Source organism: Sinocyclocheilus anshuiensis, unplaced genomic scaffold, assembly GCF_001515605.1.
Source record: "Sinocyclocheilus anshuiensis isolate Anshui unplaced genomic scaffold, SAMN03320099.WGS_v1.1 scaffold352, whole genome shotgun sequence".
NCBI lineage: Eukaryota > Metazoa > Chordata > Actinopteri > Cypriniformes > Cyprinidae > Sinocyclocheilus > Sinocyclocheilus anshuiensis.
Window position 1 is genome coordinate 272,973 of NW_015557093.1, and position 22,341 is coordinate 295,313.

At 37.5% G+C, this 22,341-nt stretch overlaps 2 protein-coding genes across 4 annotated transcripts; one reads left to right on the forward strand and one right to left on the reverse strand.

The window, feature by feature from the left end:
• Positions 1 to 62: 62 nt before the first annotated feature.
• On the reverse strand, positions 63 to 16,923 carry LOC107677390 (transcription elongation regulator 1-like). Of its 3 annotated transcripts, none has more exons than XM_016472276.1 (21): positions 16,834 to 16,923; positions 15,496 to 15,697; positions 15,217 to 15,387; positions 14,413 to 14,698; positions 13,195 to 13,431; positions 12,570 to 12,632; positions 11,332 to 11,529; positions 10,922 to 11,031; positions 10,757 to 10,842; positions 10,426 to 10,586; positions 8,771 to 8,849; positions 8,180 to 8,315; positions 6,675 to 6,764; positions 6,435 to 6,553; positions 5,586 to 5,736; positions 2,406 to 2,570; positions 2,026 to 2,208; positions 1,680 to 1,859; positions 1,498 to 1,581; positions 1,278 to 1,378; positions 63 to 1,113 (listed from the first exon to the last, which is right to left on the reverse strand). In XM_016472276.1, exons 1-21 carry the CDS (start codon positions 16,878 to 16,880, stop codon positions 912 to 914), a joined length of 3,051 nt encoding a protein of 1,016 aa, XP_016327762.1. In that variant the 5' UTR covers positions 16,881 to 16,923; the 3' UTR covers positions 63 to 911. The 3 variants fall into 3 exon arrangements, with proteins under 3 accessions (XP_016327762.1, XP_016327761.1, XP_016327763.1); XM_016472275.1 differs by having other exon boundaries at positions 10,757 to 10,845; XM_016472277.1 differs by lacking the exon at positions 12,570 to 12,632 and having other exon boundaries at positions 10,757 to 10,845.
• A 466-nt stretch (positions 16,924 to 17,389) lies between these two features.
• LOC107677356 (exosome complex component RRP40-like) lies at positions 17,390 to 19,877 on the forward strand. Its single transcript, XM_016472236.1, has 4 exons — positions 17,390 to 17,669; positions 18,011 to 18,160; positions 18,282 to 18,433; positions 19,018 to 19,877. Exons 1-4 carry the CDS (start codon positions 17,442 to 17,444, stop codon positions 19,223 to 19,225), a joined length of 738 nt encoding a protein of 245 aa, XP_016327722.1. The 5' UTR covers positions 17,390 to 17,441; the 3' UTR covers positions 19,226 to 19,877.
• The last annotated feature ends 2,464 nt before the right edge of the window (positions 19,878 to 22,341 follow it).

Genomic DNA, 22,341 nt, shown 5'->3' on the forward strand with positions numbered 1-22,341 from the left:
AGCTGTTCTACACATACTGCACACACCTGCAAAACGTAAAATCCAGTCACAGAAGTAAAAAAAAAAAAGGTTGCTTTTATTCAACTTCAACTGTACATAAAGCAAAAAAGATCTTTTTTTAAGAAACATCTGGACAATTAAATTAAACCGTAAGACCAGTTGACATGGCCAACTGCCAGTGCTCATACGGTCAGTTGTAACACATTGTAAACAAACTAATGAATACTTATTATCCATATATATTCATCATCTAGAAACATCTTACATGTTAACCCAACAGTCGGTTAAAATTACATATACACAGAGAGGCTTTCATAATTCTTGAATATCCCTGTGGGTGACTAAAGTCACCAAAAATGTTCACAAAACTGGGAGGTTCTCCCAATTTCAGGAAATCAGTTTGGAGCAAAAGATGGGACATGTGAAACGGAATTGATGTTCGCAATTTGAGATTGCAGAGGCTAGAGCGGAAAAAAAGGTCGGCAGGCACCAGGTGGTCATACCTCCAGATGATGTTCAGGACAATTACCCAAACACATGACGGACTCTCTACAATCACCAATGAGCATCTAATGTGGCTTTAACCCTTGAATGGACGGATAAAGAGTTTGTGTAAGAACATGAAAACACTGGCTCCTTATGGAGATGACCTAGAAATGCATCATAAAAAAACCCTTCCAGTTGGTCCAAATACTTATTCCGTGTCTTATGCTTAGCTGAATTGATTGGTCACTAACCCATGATGTTCTCTGTGGCATGAGCTAAGTGGGTATGTACCATTCACTTTGAAAGGTTTGTCAAGTTAAGTAGAACCTTTGAGCTGGAGTGATTTACCATTTCTGCGAGTCTATAATGTGAACGGTGGTAGTGTGGGCTCAAGGAGTGCAAAAAAATATCTGGGAGGTGTGTTATCATTTAGTGGAGCGTCGAGCAGGTTCAAAGGCAGTGGGAGGTGGAGGTGGTCCCCTGCGGTCCAGCTCCTCCACATACGCCATGAGGAGTTTGTGCCTCTCTTCTGACATACAGTCCAGAACCAGGTACCTTTTATCCTTTTGCAAGATCTTCTCTATGTCCGACAACTGCTGCTCTGACTCCTGCATCAACTTACGTGATCTGGAGACACAAAAAAGGACATGCAATGAGTCAGAAGAACTGTATATTAACAGGACAGCTGTTACAGTTTTTACTGATGCTGTTTTCTCTTACTAAATAATTGTTTTTATATATGGTAGAATAAGAATCTAGAATTTTATGATCACAGATTTGAAGCTTCTCACTTGTAGGTGATGAACTTGGTCTCTTTCAGAAGAGTTCGGAAGTCTGCTTTGGCTGTGATATACTTGTCTTTGATGTAATCACCAAACTCCCTCTGTCTTTTCTACAGTGAAAAGGTGAACAGCAGGAACAAAGACTTACTCTATAGCTTTAACAAAGACATAGCTTTTTGACTAGAGGAGTACAACACATTCTTGTTTTTGAACAAAAGACAGGCCTTACTCTGTCACTGCTGGAAAACTTGATGCATCTTGGATCTTCTTTAATGAGTTTCTTCACTTCCTTCCAAGATGTCATCAAATTGATCTGATGTAGAGGAAGGAATTTGAGATTAACAACAGATTAACTGACAACAAACAGAGTTAGACATATGACCCAGGCAATGGCGTCAGGGCACTACGTACGGAGGTCGTCTCATCCAGAAGTTGGCGAAATAGCTCCTTTTTCTTCTTTGCGAGGGCCTCGATGTGCTCGTTAAAGAGCCTCTCTTTCTCATCCCTCTCCAGCAGTGAGGATGACTCCCAGCGGTGATCCTTCCTCAGGGTCCGACGTGTCTCTGACCAGTTTGCATCAGATGACTTTACCTGTCACATGCAGAAAACAATTTTTAATGACAATTTTACATTGTTAGATTTAAGATTAAAGGGTTAGTTCACCCAAAAATGAAAATTAGGCTGCGTTTTACTCAGTTCCAGACTGAGATATTCAATCTGGCATGATATAAAGTCATACTGCAACACTGTCTATTACCATATCAGACAAGAGCGCTTTAAAATTCTGGACAGCTTCTTCCCTCTTGTGCTGTTCTCTCTCACGGTCAATCTCTTTGGTCTGCTCCGAGCGAAATCTCTGCACCATGCGCTCTCTTTCCCTTAGACTGGCCTCTATGCGGGCCTGTTTCTCTAGCTCCTTCTCCTTCTCAGAGTTTGGATTCTGGAGGAGCATTAAGATCATATAACAGAAAAAGCTAAGTTGTCAATACATGTTTTTTTTTTTGTTTTTTTTACATTTATCTTTTATCCATTATGTAAAAGTATTTATTATTTCTAAAGCACTATAATTTCATGCATATATTTCTCATTTGTTGGGTTGGCACCATGTAAAGTGTAAAGTGAAGCAGCTTCACTAACCTTGGCAAGACGCTCCACATACTCCTTAAATAGTTCTTCTCGAACTGCAGAAGTTTCCACAGCCTTGTAGCGAGGGTCAGTCTCCATCTTTTCCTTCACTTTGCTCCAGCGCTGCTGACCATCGACATGGTAATCTGACAGGAGCTCAAAAAAGTCTTGCTTGACCTTAAAAAAAAAATAGCAACAAAAATCTATAGGGTATTGGGGCTTAAGGTCCTTGCACAATGAGTCCGAAATTTTTGTATGCGTTTTTACATTTTTTTCTTATTTGTCATCCTTTCCTACCAAAATGCTTGCTACAGATGTGAAAACACAGAAAATCGAACCTGATCCGATTTTTTCATGATGGACGAAAGTTTTGGAGGCAATGTGTAAATGCAATTGACACAACGTGAGGCCATATTTTTTTATCGTGCAAGAATTTTGGACGAGAATTTTGGACTCTTTAAAGACCTTTAAGGGGATAGTTCACCCAAAAATGAAAATTCTGTCATTAATTACTCACCCTCATGTTGTTCCAAACCCTTAAGACCTTTGTTCATCTTCGGAACACAAAATGTTTTTGATGAAACCCGAGAGCTTTCTGACCCTGCATAGACAGCAATGTAACGGACACGTTCAAGACCCAGTAAGGTAGTAAGGACATCATTAAAATAGTCCATGTGACATCAGGGGTTCAACAGTAATGTTATGAAGCTACAAGAATACTTTTTTGCCCAAAGAACGACTTTATTCAACAATTTCTTCTCTTCTGTGTCAGTCTCATTACGATTGAACCACTGATGTCACATGGACTATTTTAACAATGTCTTTACTACCTTTCTGGGCCTTGAACGTGTCAGTTTCGTTGTCTATGCAGGGTCAGAAAGCTCTTGGATTTCATCAAAAATATCTTAAAGGGGTCCTATTATGCGTTTTAATTTTTCAACTTTAGTTGGTCTGTAATGTTGCTGTTTGAGCATAAAAAAGATCTGCAAAGTTACAAAGCTCAAAGTCCACTTCAAAAGGAGATATTTTTTTAACAGAAATCACTTTTCAAAAACTACAACGAACGACTCATTTGGACTACAACATACGCATATTTTCTGGGATTTGTGATATCAAATGGGACGAGACCTGGTTGAGCTTTTCCTTTTTGGGTGAACTATCCCTTTAATGGTTAATGGTTAAATTTCAAGAGATAAAAATTTGGTAGGGTTGCAGTTTTAAACCCCAAAAGAGAGAATCCATGAAATATCACCATTTTGCTATTGTCACCAAATAATATGAAATTGCTCCAATAAAGCTAATTTCTTCAAAATGACTCCAAGCCCATGTCTGCAGACAAAAGTGTATTGTGGTGGAGTGATAAAGGGGTCAGAGACATGACATGTTTACAGCACATACGAGTGCAGGAACACATGTTCAAATATAAACTGTATAGATCTAGGCTATTGGACAAAAGGATGTGGACTCTTTAAAGACCTTTAAGGGGATAGTTCACCCAAAAATGAAAATTCTGTCATTAATTACTCACCCTCATGTTGTTCCAAACCCTTAAGACCTTTGTTCATCTTCGGAACACAAAATGTTTTTGATGAAACCCGAGAGCTTTCTGACCCTGCATAGACAGCAATGTAACGGACACGTTCAAGACCCAGTAAGGTAGTAAGGACATCATTAAAATAGTCCATGTGACATCAGGGGTTCAACAGTAATGTTATGAAGCTACAAGAATACTTTTTTGCCCAAAGAACGACTTTATTCAACAATTTCTTCTCTTCTGTGTCAGTCTCATTACGATTGAACCACTGATGTCACATGGACTATTTTAACAATGTCTTTACTACCTTTCTGGGCCTTGAACGTGTCAGTTTCGTTGTCTATGCAGGGTCAGAAAGCTCTTGGATTTCATCAAAAATATCTTAAAGGGGTCCTATTATGCGTTTTAATTTTTCAACTTTAGTTGGTCTGTAATGTTGCTGTTTGAGCATAAAAAAGATCTGCAAAGTTACAAAGCTCAAAGTCCACTTCAAAAGGAGATATTTTATTTAACAGAAATCACTTTTCAAAAACTACAACGAACGACTCATTTGGACTACAACATACGCATATTTTCTGGGATTTGTGATATCAAATGGGACGAGACCTGGTTGAGCTTTTCCTTTTTGGGTGAACTATCCCTTTAATGGTTAATGGTTAAATTTCAAGAGATAAAAATTTGGTAGGGTTGCAGTTTTAAACCCCAAAAGAGAGAATCCATGAAATATCACCATTTTGCTATTGTCACCAAATAATATGAAATTGCTCCAATAAAGCTAATTTCTTCAAAATGACTCCAAGCCCATGTCTGCAGACAAAAGTGTATTGTGGTGGAGTGATAAAGGGGTCAGAGACATGACATGTTTACAGCACATACGAGTGCAGGAACACGTTCAAATATAAACTGTATAGATCTAGGCTATTAGACAAAAGGATGGTGGTTCGAATCCCACATGAGATCATGACAACTCATTGCCCACCACTACTGCACCTTTGAGCAAGGCAAGTTAAATTAGTTACTTATATTGTTGGATTCTGTGACAATGTTTCTTCACGTCTGAACTATACATTTGCAATGAGTCACTACTGCCACCGGCCACTGCAACAGTTTAAAAATGTGATCGTTGTTAATACGTTTTGATTATCACGGAATTAGATGGGCATCCTCTGGTGAACCCCACCTGGTGAACACTCCCTCCTAACCTATGGCCCCCCCACACAGGTGACATTTCACTGGCATTAATGTTTGATTGCTGACCTTTAGCTGCCAAAGGCAATCAGCCCAGATGCTCTGCACTTAACCCTAGCCACAAAGACAGCAAGTGTGTGGACCAAACACCAGGGCAGATTACAGCTCATGAACAACTAACAAACAGTCACAGTCTCTTGGTCTCAGTCTGCGAGTGTATTGGTCTGTGGACATGCAGTGTATTTCATGACAATGAATGTGAAGTATTTTAAAAAGATACCAAGAGATATCCAATGTATAATAATGTCTGGGTAGGGGGTCCTGGTTCTGTGTGCACCCATTGAGCACTTGCTTCTATTGTATTAAATGTCAGTTAAATAACAAGTACCACTTCCGAAAGTTTAATAGGATTGACATCTCAGCTTGTGGTAAAATAAGGTAACAGTTCTGTATAAACTTCATCTCCTCACCTTTTCTCCACGATTCTTTGAGTTCTCTTTCTCCTTCTTTCTCAAGGCCGTCATGTATTCATTAAAAATGGCTTCTCTGTCTTTCATCTTTTCAACAGCCTTAAAGCGTGAATCCCTGGCGTATTTGGCAGCGAACTCGCTGAATGTTGTTCTGTGAAGACGGCAAAGTCCCTGTTGTTAGATTATGCATTTAGCATATTTACATTCATAGCAATGCAAAAGAAGGATGGGTTACAATTGAATTAGGGATGTCAATAAGTAAAATATTTTAATACAATTAATTACATTACTGTTCAAAATTTTGGGGTCAGCAAGATTTCTTTTAAAGAAATTAATACTTTTTTCAGCAATGGCGACATTTGTAGATTTCTATATCAATAAAAAGCTGTTCTTTAGAACTTTCTATTCATCAAAGAATCCTGAAAAAAATCTACCACCATTTCCACTAAAATATTTATTTTCTGCAATATTTTACAGTTATTTTGATTAATTAGTCAGACATGTCAATATCTGTTGTGAACAGACCCCAAATGAAGTTAATTCAAAAACATTATACTGTTACAGCAGACAAAAACATTAAATAAACAAAACGAAACTTAGAGGTTGTTCACACAGGATGCGTTATTGCTATTTTTAATTGTTTGTCTATGTCAGCATGCAGATGGACAACCACTGAACTGCACACTTTTCAAAGCCCAACATTTTAAAATGGTTTATTATTTCATAACCTACTTGGCTTATTTCTGATAAACACCTTTAAGTAAGTGAACACCATTATTAACACTAACAGCATTGATGAATTAGGTGTATCCAGATGGTCCTTAGTGACTTAAAGGTTTAAGCATTTACCTGACACCCAGTTTAGCGTCCTCCATAATTTTCCTGAAGTCATCTTTGACCTGCATGATTTTATTCTTTTTCTCTTTCCTCTCCTCCTCAGCACGTGTCTTCACATACTGATCGAACACCTGCAGAGTGCACAGTGGTGTGAGACGAGTGGGCACATGTACACTATATTTGGAGACTGATTTCAATCTGTTTTTATTTTGTGGACATGGTAGAGGCATGGTACAGTGTGTGTGTGTGTACCTGTTTTCTCTCTTTGGGATTGAGCAGCAGATAACGTGGATCAAATACAATCTTATGAAGCTCCTTCTCCCAGGTAGAGAACGCAGAGACCTGATAAAAAAACAAGCAAGATGTTTAGAGATGGAGAAAAAGAGTCATAGAGCCATTTCAACCCCCCTTCCTCTTAATTAGGGCCATTATAACGAGAAGAGAGTGTTCAGTAGGTGAACCCCTCTGAGCATGTCCCCCTCCTGTGACGCTGGAGTCAGGGTGTGTGAGCCCACTGCTTTTCATCCCCCATCCCACCATCCCTAATGAATGACACACACCGACAGGTGGTCCTCAGCTTCTATCTCTCAGCCTCCAAACCTTTCTTTTCCCACCATGCTAATTGGCGCAATGAGAGAAGTAATTAGATGGGGGTGAACGGGCAGCTCGTCTACTCGAGTGATGACTGTATATGCTGCTGTACGGCACCTCTCAGACACGTGGGGGTCCGAGGAGAGGAGGAAGGGGTCTTGCATTGATGATGAGACCCTTTGACTGCAAATGTGCCTTTCATCTTTGGCATTGGACGGCGTGGCAAAGGGCAGACAGCTCTCTACTACAGACTTGAAGGGATCTCCATCACATAAGTGACATATGCGTTTATCCATATTTCATAGTAGAAATATCAAATCTGTTGCCAAGAGGGGGGAGATGCGAGACTCCACTGATCAGTGGTTCTTTGATCACCTGAAAATGTCAGGTGAGTATTTTAATGAGAACCGTAGCTTAAACAAATGATGGGTTTAACCTTTAAGACCAGAAAATAAATATATAAACAGCACTGCAGGATCACGCCCAGCCAAATCTCTCTGCCATTTTGTTATGGAATAAATAAGCAGTTTTATTTTGTGTTGACTTTGTAATTACATAAGTACATGAGTATACACTGGATTTAAAACTAGGCCCAACTAACTAGAATACCTGAGGAATAAATATAGTGCTGCCTTGTCATCATCATTCAGAGCAGATTACTTGATCTCTCACATGATTCACAGAGTACTAATGAAATACACACAAAAAACAACATACACATTTTCTCTTAAAAGTTTGGGGTCAGTAAGATTTTACAAAACAAAGTCTCTTAAGCTCACCAAAGCAGCAATTATTTGATCAAAAATACAGAAAAAACAGTAATAAAGTGAAATATTCCAATTAGGAAAACTGTTTTCTGTTTGATGTTTAAATGAATTTAATGTTGTAAACAGTTGCTTAGTATTTTTGAGGAAACCATAACACATTTTTTCAAGACTTCAGATGAACAGAAAGTTAAAAAGAACAGCATTTATTTAAAATATAAATATTCTGTGACATTATAAACGTCTTTACTGTCACTTTGGATAAATTTAATGCATCCTTGCTGAATAAGTGCTCATTTAAAAAAAAAAAAAAAAATCTTACAGACTACAGACTTTTGCAAGGAAGTTTATGTGCGTGTGCATCTATTTACTTATTAAATAAATAAAATGTATGTGTCTTACCCCTCGCTCAAGCAGCATGTCTTTAAACTGACTCATCCGAGCTTCCTGAGGTACCACGGCTCTCTCACGTGCCGCCTTCAGCTCTGCCTCCATAGCTGCCTCTTTCTCTGTGTCGGCCTCCTTCTTCTCCTCTATCCTAACGCACAAAACAACAAATCAGTCAGAAGATATGCGACTAAGCCTAAACCAGCCTATTCATATCAAGTCTGAACTTTTGGCATGAAATCACACAAGATAACAAAACAAATGTCTTTGACTTATTTCACAGCCCATAATATCATAATAATCTGCTGTCGTCTTATTTAGACCAGACACATTTTTAATTGTTCAGATGTCGTTTACTTTATTTTAGCATCCAAACAATTGATTCTGGTAGTCAAATTTTTTTTTAGAGACTGAAGAAATTCTGGCATCTGACTAAGCGTGAACAGTTAAAAAATGCTCATGAATATTTTATACTTTCATTTGCATTTGACTTTGTGTGAACTGCCTTTAAGTGCTGGGAGACATGAAGAATTTTATGCAACTTCCTCTGAAAAGTCAAAACTGACTTTTTACTTTCTTAATACTCGTTTTTGTAAAAATTCTCACTTTCGTCTCTTGGCCTTGCTGGGTTCATCTTCAGGTGTGTCTTCTGCTACAGCAAACTCCTGCTCCTCTTTAGCTAGCACTGTGTTCCAGGAAACACAAACACGCAACAGAAGGTTTGGACAGTTATTAACAAGCTGTTGAAGGTCTGACATGGATAGAGAACAATTCATGCTCACAGCTGACATGCAGACAGGAGTTTTCCCCACTTTTGAGGTGTAGCATAGTGACAAATTTAGAAAAATATAAAAACATTACATGTCAAATTTGTTCTTATTGCAGGGCTCCAGGCTGCGCCTAAGATGGCTACATTTGTGACCAAAAATATTAATTTGCAAGTTACATTTGTAATGAGATCGCCAATGGTTTCAACATAAATTTACACATTATGATATTAAATAAAAATTGCAGAACAACTATGAGAGGCATGAAAATGGATGTGCTATAAAAGGTGGGCAGACTTACGGTATACAGGTGGCAGGATGACTAAAAGTACACTACCAGTCAAAAGTTTTTGAACAGTACGATTTTTAATGTTTTTTGAAGAAGTCTGTTCTGCTCACCAAGACTGCGTTTATTTGATCCAAAGTACAGCGAAAACAGTAAATTTTTGAAATAAAAATCATTTTTGAAATAAATCTTTAAAACAAGTGTTTTCTATTTGAATATATTTTAAAATGTAATTTATTCCTGTGATTTCAAAGCAGAATTTTGAGCATAATTTCTCCAGTCACATGATCCTTCAGAAATCATTCTAATATTCTGATTTACTGCTCAAAAACATTTATTATTATTATTATTATGTTGAAAACAGCGGAGTAGAATTTTTCAGGTTTCTTTGATGAATAGAAAATTCAGAAGAACAGCATTTATCTGAAACAGAAATCTTTTGTAACATTATAAATGTCTTTATCATCACTTTTGATCAATTTAAAGCATCCTTGCTAAATAAAAGTATTAATTTCTATCATTTCTTTCTCAAAAAAATGGTATAGTGTATAACGTTACAAAAGCTTTTCATTTCAGATAAATGCTGATCTTTGGATCTTTCTATTCATCAAAGAATCCTGAAAAAAAAAATGTACTCAACTGTTTTAAATATTGAGAATAATAATAAAAAATGTTTCTTGAACAGCAAATCAGCATATTAGAATGATTTCTGAAGAATCATGTGACACTGAAGACTGGAGTAATGATGCTGAAAATTCAGCTTTGATCACAGGAATAAATTACATTTGAAAATATATTAAAATAGAAAGCAGTTATTTTAAATTGTAAAAATATTTCACAATATTACTGCTTTTGCTGTATTTTGGATCAAATAAAAATCTTACTGTTCAAAAACTTTTGACTGGCAGTGTAAGTGCTTAAAATTCAAGTGCAAGTTCATTTCTATGCTGGCACTTCAAAAATAATATTTGGCGCTTGTTTCTTTATTTTTGTCTGGAGCTCTGCTTTCTGGCTGTTTTATCAATTACTTGATTATGGAAAATTAGTACATTGCACATGGTTTTGATACAGCATTATTTCGATCCTTTCTAAATATTTGTTGAAAAACACAAACAATCTGTAATTTCTACGAAAAAGAGAAAATACTTAATACGAGAGATATTTAACATTAAATGCAACAGATGCATTTTTATGGAGATGACCTTTACCCAGTTTGTTGCTGTTGTCCAGGCCTCTTTTGTGGGGAGGTTCCTGGATCGCTTTATCAACATCAACCCGTCCCACCAGCTCCTCCGGCCGCTCCCACATGGACAGACGCGTGGTTGGGTTGTAAAAGAACACTCGCTCGTCACCTGTCCACACCACACACCTGACACATATGCATAAGCATTGGGCACAGGTAAATCCAATACAAAGAGCCAACACCCAAAAGCTCCAAATAATTTTTTCACTTTATTTATAAATCAAAACTTGTCTATTAAATGTAGTTGATCTGATTTGTGCAAATCAAATAAATCTGTGTAAACAGCAGTTGCCTACCATGGTGTGCCAGGAATAGGTGTGGTTGCAACAGGCTTTGCCTTTTTCGCTGCCTTCTGTTCCTCTGTCATCTCTTCCTCTTTCAGCTCCTAGGAATAACACACAGATGATGTCAGAAACGGTTGTTTGCACACAACAATTTAGAAAACTAGATACACTACCAACCTCTTTCTTCTCTTTTGGTGGATCAATTTTTGGGCTTCCATCTTCCATTTCCATGATTTCAGCATCAATCATGTCAAGAGCTGCATCCTTGATCTTCTCACTCTCTTTTTCTGTTATGGAGACATGGAGAAGGGCAACTGTCAAATCAGGAAATATTGAAGACAGTTGGAAACAAATACATATATATTATACTGACTGGAAATAATTTGTTATAATCATCTTTGCACATTTCCACATTTCAGCACTCATCTTAAACTGTAACATTAGTAAACTAGAAATAAAAAACAATTTAACAGAATTAGCACAACACCAGTATTGAAAAAGAAAATGTCATTGGTAATTAATATTTAATTAACTTATTTTATTTTTTTACAAGTCATGCCCAGGGCAATTGCCCTAGTGGTTCTAACCTGTCTCTTTGAGTTCTTCTGGTTTGTCCCAGGTGGTCTCATGTGTGTGTTTATTGTAGTAGTAGGACTTTCCCTCTGGGGTTTTAAACTCAGTCCAGTCAGATGTACTCAGAGCTCTAGGCAGTCCTGAGGGCCCAGCCATTGCCATTTGAGGAGACATCATGGGTACCAAAGGAGGTGCCAAGCCAGGGAGCATACCTTGATATAACATACACAAAATCAGAATCGGTTCAAGACAGGTGGCTCTTCTCTCCCATAATAAAAAAGATGGAATAATGCTTTTGCATAGTTATATTAGTTACATATAGTTTTACAACATAATATGACCAAAAAAAAAAAAGTCAGAATTTCTACTAGTAGAAAAAAAAATCTTAAAATCTTTGTTGGATGATTTAACTACAGCACAAAATATCATAAAAACTTAAACATTCAATTAAACATGGGACTAATGCATGCAAAGACAATACCACCACAATATCACATTAAAAATATTAAAGAAAAAAGGGACACAAGGTAGGAACACCGTTACGACAAATCACAACACTGTGTTATTTGAATTTCTATTGCAGTTTATTATCTACTGCCTACAACTCAACTGTAACTGTTACAAGTTTTCAGAGGGGGGAAAAACAGATCTACTCCAACTAAGTAAAATATAAAAGGGGTCATATGATGCTTTTTTAAAGATAATTATTTTGTGTATTTGGTGTAACAGAATATGTTGACATGCTTTAATGTTCAAAAAACACATTATTTTTCAAATACTGTACATTATTGCCTAGAAACACACAGCATCTCCCTGACATGGCTGCTTCAACACTAACTGCGGTTACTGAAACCACGCCTTCTTTCTTTGCGTGCACATTCGGGCGCATTATGCAAATATTCCCACATAGTGACCTAGATATGTGGGGGCGTGTTAGAACGAGCCGTTTTAGGGGGGTGTGGCAGAGTCTTAACTTTGATAAAGAATATCTCTTTGGTTTTGAGACTTTAGTCTTTGCAACTTCAGGGATCTTATCTATTCACGAACAGCTTGTAACACTCCAAAGAGAAAGGAAAACTTGAAATCGCATCATATGACCCCTTTAAGTCAAAAACAATTGAAAAAGCGAAGTGAGTCAGCCTATGTCTCATTTGTAAGAAACAGAGGGGCCTCTAATTGGAAATGATTACATTGAAAAAAGCATAAAGATGCACAACAGTTACTAACATGCCATAACGGGGAAGGGAATTACCGTTTTTGGTAGGAGAGATAGTCTTTACATAGGGACAGCTGACTATCTGCATCATTGCTACACCTGAAAGAGCGTATAAGCAAGCAAAGAATGTTGGAAAAGACACAAACATACGTCAACTACTGCTTCCAGGTGTAAGGAGAGCAAATACTAACTCATTTATAATGTAAACACTACAGTATCTCCTACAGTGCTAGCTGATCTATATTCAACTGAAATTAGGCGATAATGTCAGCCTATGTTGCTTGACAACAAGTGCACATGAAAATGGCGGATTATTGCCATCTATAGAACACTGAATGTCACTTCTGCAACACCACGACATTAATGCAGTAGTTAAGACTGCAATTATCATTTAATATATTACAATAGAGCTTGCTTTGCTTTCTAGAACCATTTTTGCCATACAACTTCACTAAAGATGTTTGGCAACTGTAAGCAGTGAAGAAAAACAAAGGCATCTTTTAGAGCCTACAGGTTCCAGTCAAACTACAGACATGCACTGGGGATAGTGTGAAAAAGCCAGAAAGACAAGAAACAGAGGAGAGAAAGGCAATCGCATACTAGAGCAGAAGAATTCTTAACAGGGTACAGATGATTCAACAAGTTCAAAGGTCAAACCTACCAGGCAGCGGAATGGGCATGCCAGGCAGGGGCACTCTGAAGGGTGGCACCATGACAGGAGGGAAACCTGGCATTGGAGCAGCGGCCTGTGGCACAGTATGGGGCAACGCCAACGGCAGAGGTGGCGGTCCTGTAGTCATTGCCACTGTAACCGTCGGAGGATTGACAGCTGCTATTGGGGTTGCCATTGCACTGGGAGTTGTGGTTACAACTGACGGCATCTCCACGACATCATGGGCTACAGGTCAAACAATTGGGTACAGAATGATCACAGATTAACTTCTGACACCCAGATAAAATAAACAAACAAATGGGGAACAAAACTTTCTCCACAACCCAAAACAAATTCAGACACCCAGACAAAGCAAACAACAAAATGGGGAACAAAAATGTTCCCAGAATGTGCTTCTGACTCAAAACAACATCTGACACCCAGACAAAATAAACAAATAAACAAACAAATGGGTAACAAAAATTAAACCCAAAATCTGATTCAAAACAATTTCTGACACCCAGAAAAAGAACAAACAAACAAATAAAAGGGGAACAAAACAACATTTTGCAGAATGTGTTTCTAATATATAACTTTTGACACCCAGACAAAGTAAATAAAATATGGGGAACAAACCATGTTATTTTCAGTTTCTGACCCAAAACAACTTCTGACACCCAGACAAAATAAACAAACAAACAAATGAGGAACAAAAATGTTCCCAGAATGCGTTTCTGACTCAAAACAACATCTGACACCCAGACAAAATAAACAATCAAACAAATGAGGAACAAAAATGTTCCCAGAATGCGTTTCTGACTCAAAACAACATCTGACACCCAGACAAAATAAACAAATAAACAAACGGGTAACAAAAATTAAGCCCAAATCCTGATCCAAAACAATTTCTGACACTTAGAAAACTGAAAATAAAATAAACAAATAAACAAATGGGGAACAAAAACTTCTCAGAATGTGTTTCTAATGTCAACTTCTGACACCCAGACAAAATAAATAAAGCAAATATGGGGAACAAAACTTTTTTTCTCAAATGAGTTTCTGACCCAAAACAACTCCTGACACCAAGACAAAAAGAACAAACATATGTGGAATGAAACAAGCTTCTCCAGAATGCTGTTTCTGACACAAAAAGCTTATAAATTATTGGTCAACAAATGAAATCTCATAAAAGCTGTTGCTTAGAGGTCTCATTGGAATTACATTTACCTGACACAGGTGTTGGGAGGAGAGGTGAGGCTGCTGTGATGCTGGGAGAGGAGGTGGAGCTCATGACCATGGAGGGGCTCTGAGAGGTGTGTGTGGTTGTAGTGCTGTTGGCTGCAGCTGGGATGCTGACAGATGGACCAGGCCCGATGGAACCTCCGATGGCTGCTGCTGCTGCTGCCACCGCCTGGCTCAGCATCACTGGACCCAGCTCAGCCTGCTGGATCACCTTCACTCCTTCAGGCTTCGTCCAGGATGATGCCCTCGTACGTGCATTGTAATAATACACCTAAATAATAAGGAAAAGCAAACAGATGAGGACAGGAGATCAAGCTGTTCACATAGTGAACTTCAAAAATACGCATTATGCAAAATCCAATGAATTATGCTTTTATTTATGCAAAACAGAATTTGTAATATCTTGTCAATTGACCATAGAATTTGTAATATCTTGTCAATTGAGTTCGCAAGGACCCGCCCTCCTTAGTTACTGTTGCTATACCCGACAAACAATGCCGCTCTCATTATATAATATACACTAGTGTCCTAAAGTTAGGTTTTTCTGAAGAAAACAGTACTTTTATTCAGCAGTGTTTCATTAAATTGTTTGTAAGTGACATTAAAACATTTGTAATATTACTAATGTTTTCCAGTTTAAATAAAAGCAGTTCTTTTGAACATTGTACTCAAAGAATTCCAAAAAACAAGAATACAATTCTCCAGGTCAAGTGACTGGAATACAACCCAAAACACTTTGCCATGGGGAACAACAATGTCTTTCAATCCACAAAGAATTAGAAGTCATACCTTGCCATCAGGGCTCTTATTCTCCACCCAGATCTCTTCTGTAGAGGGCAGGGAAGGAGGAGCAGGAGCAGGAGTAGGAGCAGGAGAGGCTGTAGGGGGTATTCCTGGAGGGAAAATCATGCCAGGTGGAGGCGGCATGGATCCTCCAGGTGGAGGCATAAACGGGGGTCTCTTAAAGTGAAAAAGAAGTCATAGGTGTCAATGAAACCTTCCCAATTCCCAACATCTTAAAAAGCTGAGGAATTACATAATAAATGGTATCTGATGTAATATTCATACCTGTAAAGGTGGGGCACCCATGGGAGGGGGCACACTGGGGTCAAAGGGAATGCGTCCGAAGGGTGGCCGGGCAGGAGGTGGAGGACCCCTCATCATAGGAAAGTGAGGCACAGGGGTGCTCAGTAAAGGCTGCCTGCGGGTGGAATGGTTGGCGGGTGGAGGGGCAGCGGCAGGGAAAAGGAGTGCTGGCTGCTGAGCCATGCTGATGGAGCGAAAAAAAAACTTAAATAGTATCCGTACAGCACACAACGACTGCTGCAGACAAGACACTAAATAGCAAAACAACACATCGTAACTCATTCTTACGAACCATAACTAGGCCTGTCGCAATAATCAATATATCGACTTATCGCGCAATATATGTACATGACCTCAATCATTTTTGGTCACGCAATATATCGCCCATTATATTTACTTAAAAATTAATGTCACGATGTTTTGTACATTCCACTTGCGCCTGTGTATTTTGCAGCTTCTCGTACATGATGTGGTGTAGTCATGAGGTGCTAGTTCAAATTTAAAAAAATGCTTCTACAAAAAAAGTTTCATCTTCTGCAGATATGGACTTGTTTAGGGATCTGTGTCTTTGTGCATGCGGAGTAGTGATTGTGTTTTTCAGCAATAGTGTGCACCCTTAATTTACAGAGAAAAGAAGGTCAGGGAAAAATCTGCAGATGGAAAAATCTCCATACAAGCTCTTTGTGCATTTTTCTTTTTTTTTTTGTGTGTGTACTTGTTACTTTGCACTTTTTGTTAGAAAATGTTTATTTACTGTTTATTCAAGTTTTTTAAGGCATCTAATATCTTGATACTTAATTTCCATTATCTAAATATTCTTAAAAATTTAAAGTTTGTTGTCATTTGGAAGTGTGTAGGCCTTCTTGCATTATTATGCTATTTGCATTATTATTCTGTTACATTATGATTATATATTCAGTGGCATAAAATGGTCTTTAAAATGACAATAATATAGCAATTATTTCTGGGGTAATATATCGCAAAACAAAAAGTTGTTAACGTGACAGGCCTAACCATAACGCCCATTAAATCTTCCTGAGGTGCCATAATAGACTTTATATGACGCAATTATGTCTAAAAACACGATTTGTAACTTGAAGTGCGCTAAAAAGTCAAGACATAACGATGTAAAAACATTCAGTCGTATGCTGTTATGATGCTTTCATTGTCCACGACCCAACAGGCCACACGAGGCTTACAAGAGATTCAAATTAGCCAAGTGCGAAACGTTATTCAGTGAACTGTTAAGGAAAAACTGAAGCTAACTATAACTGATCGTTTGTGTTAGCCGGTGTATGAAAAATAATGCAAAATCCACACCTGTTAGCGGCCAGGCCAATGCCTTCTGCCTCTGTGTGCTCCGCCATAACGGGAATAAGTTACAACAAAAGTCCCCTCGACGCATTTCCGGTGGAGTCTGGTGTACGGCCGTCAAATGGATGTAAAACATTATTTAAACGTAAGATAATACCTTTTCATTTCACATAGTTTTGAATAACCAATATTTCTGAATTGGTCCTAAATATATTTTCCCCCAAACTGGTTTCATCAGGGTGATTTGTGAAGTGACAAGGGAACTGCACACATAAGATTTTGATTTTAAAAAATTTGTGTAAAATAGGTTATAGGACTCCCTACAATTATAAAACGTATCATATCCGATTTGCTTCTGTTAGTAAAATTCTGGTTGTTGCGTTAATACTTTCTTAATATCTTAAAATCTCAATATTTTTTGATCGATTTTATACGACTTTATCGTTTTGACAGTATTTATTTGTTTGTTTGTTTACACTTTTTTAATGGTTGGATCAATTACCTAAAATATCATACTTTTAACATTTTATCTCTACACTTTTATTGTGAAAATAAGAGCTTTTCTCGGTCCCGGAAGTACACAAACACAGGGCGCTCACGTTGCTTTTTTAGCAATGGACACCATACATGCGTGTTTCAAAGAGAAAATCGGTGAAGTGCTTTTACCAGGAGATGTGTTCTCAATCAGGTTGTCTGAATCTGGAGATGGTAGTATCAAAACCGAAAAGATAATATGCGGTCCAGGGCTCCGGAGAAACGGAGAGGAAGTTCAAGTGTGTAAAAGTGGAATTTTGCGCCATAAACAGCCAAATATGTACTGGATAGACTCTCAGCAGAGACGGGTGAGGAACTGGACTCACACCAGTAAACCCATAGTTTGTGCACTTATTATTTTAGCTCAGCTAATGTTTGTTCTGTTTGAAATTACATTTTGTAATTGTATTAATTCATTTATTTAAAAAAAAATGTTTATTGCTCATTATCATTCTGTTTTTTTTCCTCAATAAAATGCTCCTAATATTCAGAACATGTGTATACTTATTTTTAGCACTTTTCTAAATACAATTTAACAATAAATATAAAAAAGAAAAAGTTTTATAAAATCAAAAAATGAATACATTTTCCCAAAGCAAGCTGTCACTCAGTAAAGCTAAATAGTTCTGTTAATCCTTATTTCTTCCAGTATGTACCAGCCAAAGGTGAAAGTGTGATCGGCATTGTGACTGCAAAGTCTGGAGATATCTTCAAAGTGGACGTGGGAGGAAGTGAACAGGCATCTCTTTCATACCTGGCATTTGAGGGAGCAACCAAGAGGAACAGACCTAATGTGCAGGTACTTTCTCAAATATTTTTAACACTCTGACTGACCCTACTTGTATTGTTATTTCTTTAAGAGCACTGTTTATGTTGTATTATGAATGTACACAATGATATTGTGTGGTTTTGTTCTGCAGGTTGGAGATCTGGTGTACGGTCAGTTCACAATTGCCAACAAAGATATGGAACCCGAGTTGGTTTGTATAGACAGCTGTGGCAGGGCCAACGGGATGGGGGTGTTTGGAGCTGATGGGCTGCTCTTTAAAGTATCACTGGGACTCGTGCGCAGGTTTGTGATTTGTCCATGTAATACAGCTTAGAAATCTATATACTTCCTAGCTTAACTTTAAAAGCAAGACACCCCAGGTGAATGGGGTAAAAATAAAATTAAGTACTAGATTACGTACTATCCTAGTTGATTGTTTACATTAAGATTGAAAACATTTTTTGTATTACAAGTTTCTGAAATGTAGTTTGATTAAATACTAATTAAATATGCACTAATTTGCATAAATCTGAACGTTGAATAAAGCTAGGTTCAAAATCTTGTTTCATTTTGTTGTCATATTAGCGTCAAAGGATTTTACAGATAGGATTTTTGATATCTCTTTTTAGCACTCCACAAAATACCGTCAACAGCCTGAAAAAAAAAAAACATTTTCACCATGTTTTTAGGAAAAATAAATTTAAAATTAAGTTTTTGTGCTACTGAATGGCTATTGTAATGGCTATTGTAATTGAATTAAAATAAGTGTATTTTGCACATTCTGAAAAGCCAAAATCTCAAAATTGACCAGTGCATGAAATGTTTTTGCCTGTTGTGTCTTGCCTACAAGGCTACAGTAAAGAATGTGGTGGTGTTCTTTCCATCAGACTTCTGGCTCCTCAGAGTGAAATAATAAAGGACCTGGAGAAGATTTTTCCCTTTGAGCTGGTTGTTGGGATGAATGGCAGAGTGTGGGTGAAAGCAAAGGCTGTTCAGCAGACGCTGATAGTGACCAATCTTCTGGAGACATGTGAGAACATGACCTCACAACAGAGACAGACACTGTTTAAGAGAGTGGCAGAAGGCTCCCTCTAGAGGACATCTGAAATACCACTTTTCCCACAATACACCTGGTGGCGGCGGACACGCCAAAATTACACATCATCAGTTTTCAGATATTCAAAGCCTCTGGAAAAGTTCAGAAATAACAGAGCCTACAATGGACATCACTTCCTTTGTATTTCCAGTTTTGAAAACAGAATAAGGAAGAGACGTCACCATTTCTCTTTAAAGAAATCAATGCGATTCTAAAAATACACTTTTGTATGAGTAAAAATTAATAAAATTCTGGTGAAACAGCAAATGCAAACTGATTTTTGTTGTAGTGATTATCGTAATAACTTATACTTCATGTTCGCTGTGTTGTTCGTGTCCAGAAGGGAGCACTTTTTCTCCAGTTTCTTTAGCCGGCTTGTGGTTTTGAAAGTTGCTGCTATACTGGTAGTTGCAGGAAATGAGTTAAGATGTTTGGATAAGAGAAATGCAATGACTGTAACCAGCGTCATTTTATATCCAGTTATTGAGAAATACCTCATCCTTTTTTTTACAGGCATGTGGAGCATTAATCATTGCGCTAGTCTACAGCAAGCCTAAGGTGTCAAATATAATTCAGTAATAAATGTGTGTAGATAGTTATAAAGTTTATTGCTTTTACAACACAGATTTACAATACAAATATATAAAAGTCGACAAAGCTTTGTACCCCACCTGTTCTCTGCAACTTTATGTTTATGTAACTAAATGTTACATAACGGATAAAACTGGAATTTTACACTACCTTTCAAAAGTTTGGGGTCAGTAATTTTTTGTTTGTTTTGAAATAAGTATCTTGTGGTCATGAAGGATGCATTTATTTGATCAAACATATAGTTTAAAGCAGTAACATTGTGAAATATTATATATAACTTTTCTATTTTGATAGAATGTCATTTGTTTCTGTGATGACAGAAACATTTTCAGCAGACATTACTCAAGTCTTCAGTGTCACATGATTCCTCAGAAATCATTCTTATATGCTGATTTGGTGCTCACATTTCTTATCAATATGAAAACAGTTGCTTTTGTGGAAAATATTACAGCCATTATGTGATTGATTGATTGATTGAACAACAGAACATTCTAAATAAAGGGACATGAAATATTGACATCAGGTGAAATTATGTATCAATTGTCAGTAGTTTAGTGGTTATTATACAAAAATATTTTACTGCTGAAAGCCATGATTGACTAATCAAATGAAGTACCTGTATGTCAGAGAGGCTTGTTGATTTAGACTGACTAAGCATTTATAGCTTGATTAGTTGATGAAGCTCCTCAGCCATGAGTTCCCATGGGCTCTGACTTTCAGTTCTTGCAAATGAAAGTGGAATTTGCATGAAGATGCTGATCATCATGGAAAGATGTGTCTGGGCACGTTTTCCTCATTGAATGACTGATATATGCAGACGAGTGTCCAAGGCAGTACCAGGGGCATGGAAGATTTGTGTCACTGCAAGAACAATGTATTTGAGCTCCTATTCTACGAGAACACAAATCTGCCTCACATTAGACATGCAAACCACAAAGCCTGCAGCTATTTTTCGATAGTAATTAAGGAGCTAAGCTATTAAGGTTGCAGGAGAAGTATGATTTCTGCCTTTTCTGCAGCTGCTTTATACAATCTGCAGCTAAGTCGCAACACGATGCATTTTCATGTCTTGATTGAAATGTGAATCTCTCAGCTAATGATTTCTCCAAAGACTAACCATGGAGTCTAATGAGACAGGATTGAAGGTGTTGGTCAGAGCCCTTGCCCTATAAAACGCTTACAAATGTTGAGTTTGTTATTCACAAGAAGCATGGCCTGATGTGAACCAAGCCTCAAACAAAAGAGATCTCATAACAGCTAAAAATGAAGAATTGTTGCATAAAGCTGGAAAGGATTATAAAAGTATTTCTGAAAGCTTTCTGTTCATCAGTCCTCGGTAAGATAAATATGTCTATAAATGGAGAAAGTTCAGCACAGTTTATACTCCCTAAGTGGGTGTCCTGCATGAAGACTGAAAGAGCATGGCACAAAATGCTCAATGACGTTAGCTAAAGACAGAAATACTCTGAAAACACTCAAACCTATCTGTTAATGCGTCTATGGTACATAAAACATTTAAAGAGATAGTTCACCCAAAAAATTTCTCACCCTAAATTTGTCCCAAACCTGTATGAGTTTCTTTCTTCTGTTGAGCACATAAGATATTTTGAAGAATGTTGGTAACAAACAGTTGACGGTAGTTATATGAAAAAAAAAAACACTACGGAAGTCAACTGTGAAACTGAAAGTTTTACACTTGTTTAATAAAGACATCAAATCTTTTGTTTTTGTGTTATTTAAACAGACTACAATTTCTTTATTGTTGCAACTTGAAAAGTATCTAATTTTATGACCAATTAATGTGCGTGTTCATGGCAAATCCAGGGCTGTACTTTATATATTCTATGCTACAGGCATTTTGCATACAGGTTCTATATGTTCCATCCCACGCTGTAAAGCATCTATTAAATGTGTCTAAAAATGAACCTGTTTAGACAAGCACTTTTGAATTCTTCTCACTTCATAATTTACAACACTGTGACATGCCAGGTGTGACAGGTGGGCATTCCTCTCTTTTAAATCTAATGAGAGACAATGACATTCAAACATATTCACCTGACAGCCAAATGAAAGGTGAAATATTACCCTGCTTGCATAATAGGAAGTAATGTGCCACAGAAATGATAGAGACTCATTCTCCATAGAATTCATAACATGTAATCTGATTCACACACTATAATTAAAAACTGTTTTTCATATTGGAATTCAATTCAATATCCTTATTGTGATTTAAAGGGATGGTTCACCAAAAAAATTTTTTTTTCCTCCTCTTAATTATTCAAACCTGTGTAATTTTTTCCCTTTGTAATGTGGGGTTTGGGTTTTGTTTCTTGTTCATGTTTTCCATGTCTTTTATTTTGTAATTGTTTCACCCTGTCATGTAATGCCGGCACCGCAAGAGATTCTTCCCAACATGGCCGCCACACAAGAGTCTCGTCACGACATGGCTGCCATTTCAGAGTCTGCTCACATTAAGCCCGAGTCCCCGGCCAAGATGGCCGCCACGCCCGAGTCCCCGGCCAAG

Bases quoted from the DNA above. Each gene is read 5' to 3' on its own strand.
- LOC107677356 (XM_016472236.1), top strand. From the start codon at position 17,442: ATGGACACCATACATGCGTGTTTCAAAGAGAAAATCGGTGAAGTGCTT. The intron at 18,161-18,281 runs GTACTTTCTCAA...TTTGTTCTGCAG, and splicing joins GGAACAGACCTAATGTGCAG to GTTGGAGATCTGGTGTACGG. The intron at 18,434-19,017 runs GTTTGTGATTTG...TCTTTCCATCAG, and splicing joins TCACTGGGACTCGTGCGCAG to ACTTCTGGCTCCTCAGAGTG.
- LOC107677390 (XM_016472275.1), bottom strand. From the start codon at position 16,880: ATGGCGGAGCACACAGAGGCAGAAGGCATTGGCCTGGCCGCTAACAG. The intron at 8,850-10,425 runs GTAAAGGTCATC...CCTGGAACACAG, and splicing joins GGACAACAGCAACAAACTGG to TGCTAGCTAAAGAGGAGCAG. The intron at 1,114-1,277 runs GTGAGAAGCTTC...TTGTGTCTCCAG, and splicing joins ACCAAGTTCATCACCTACAA to ATCACGTAAGTTGATGCAGG.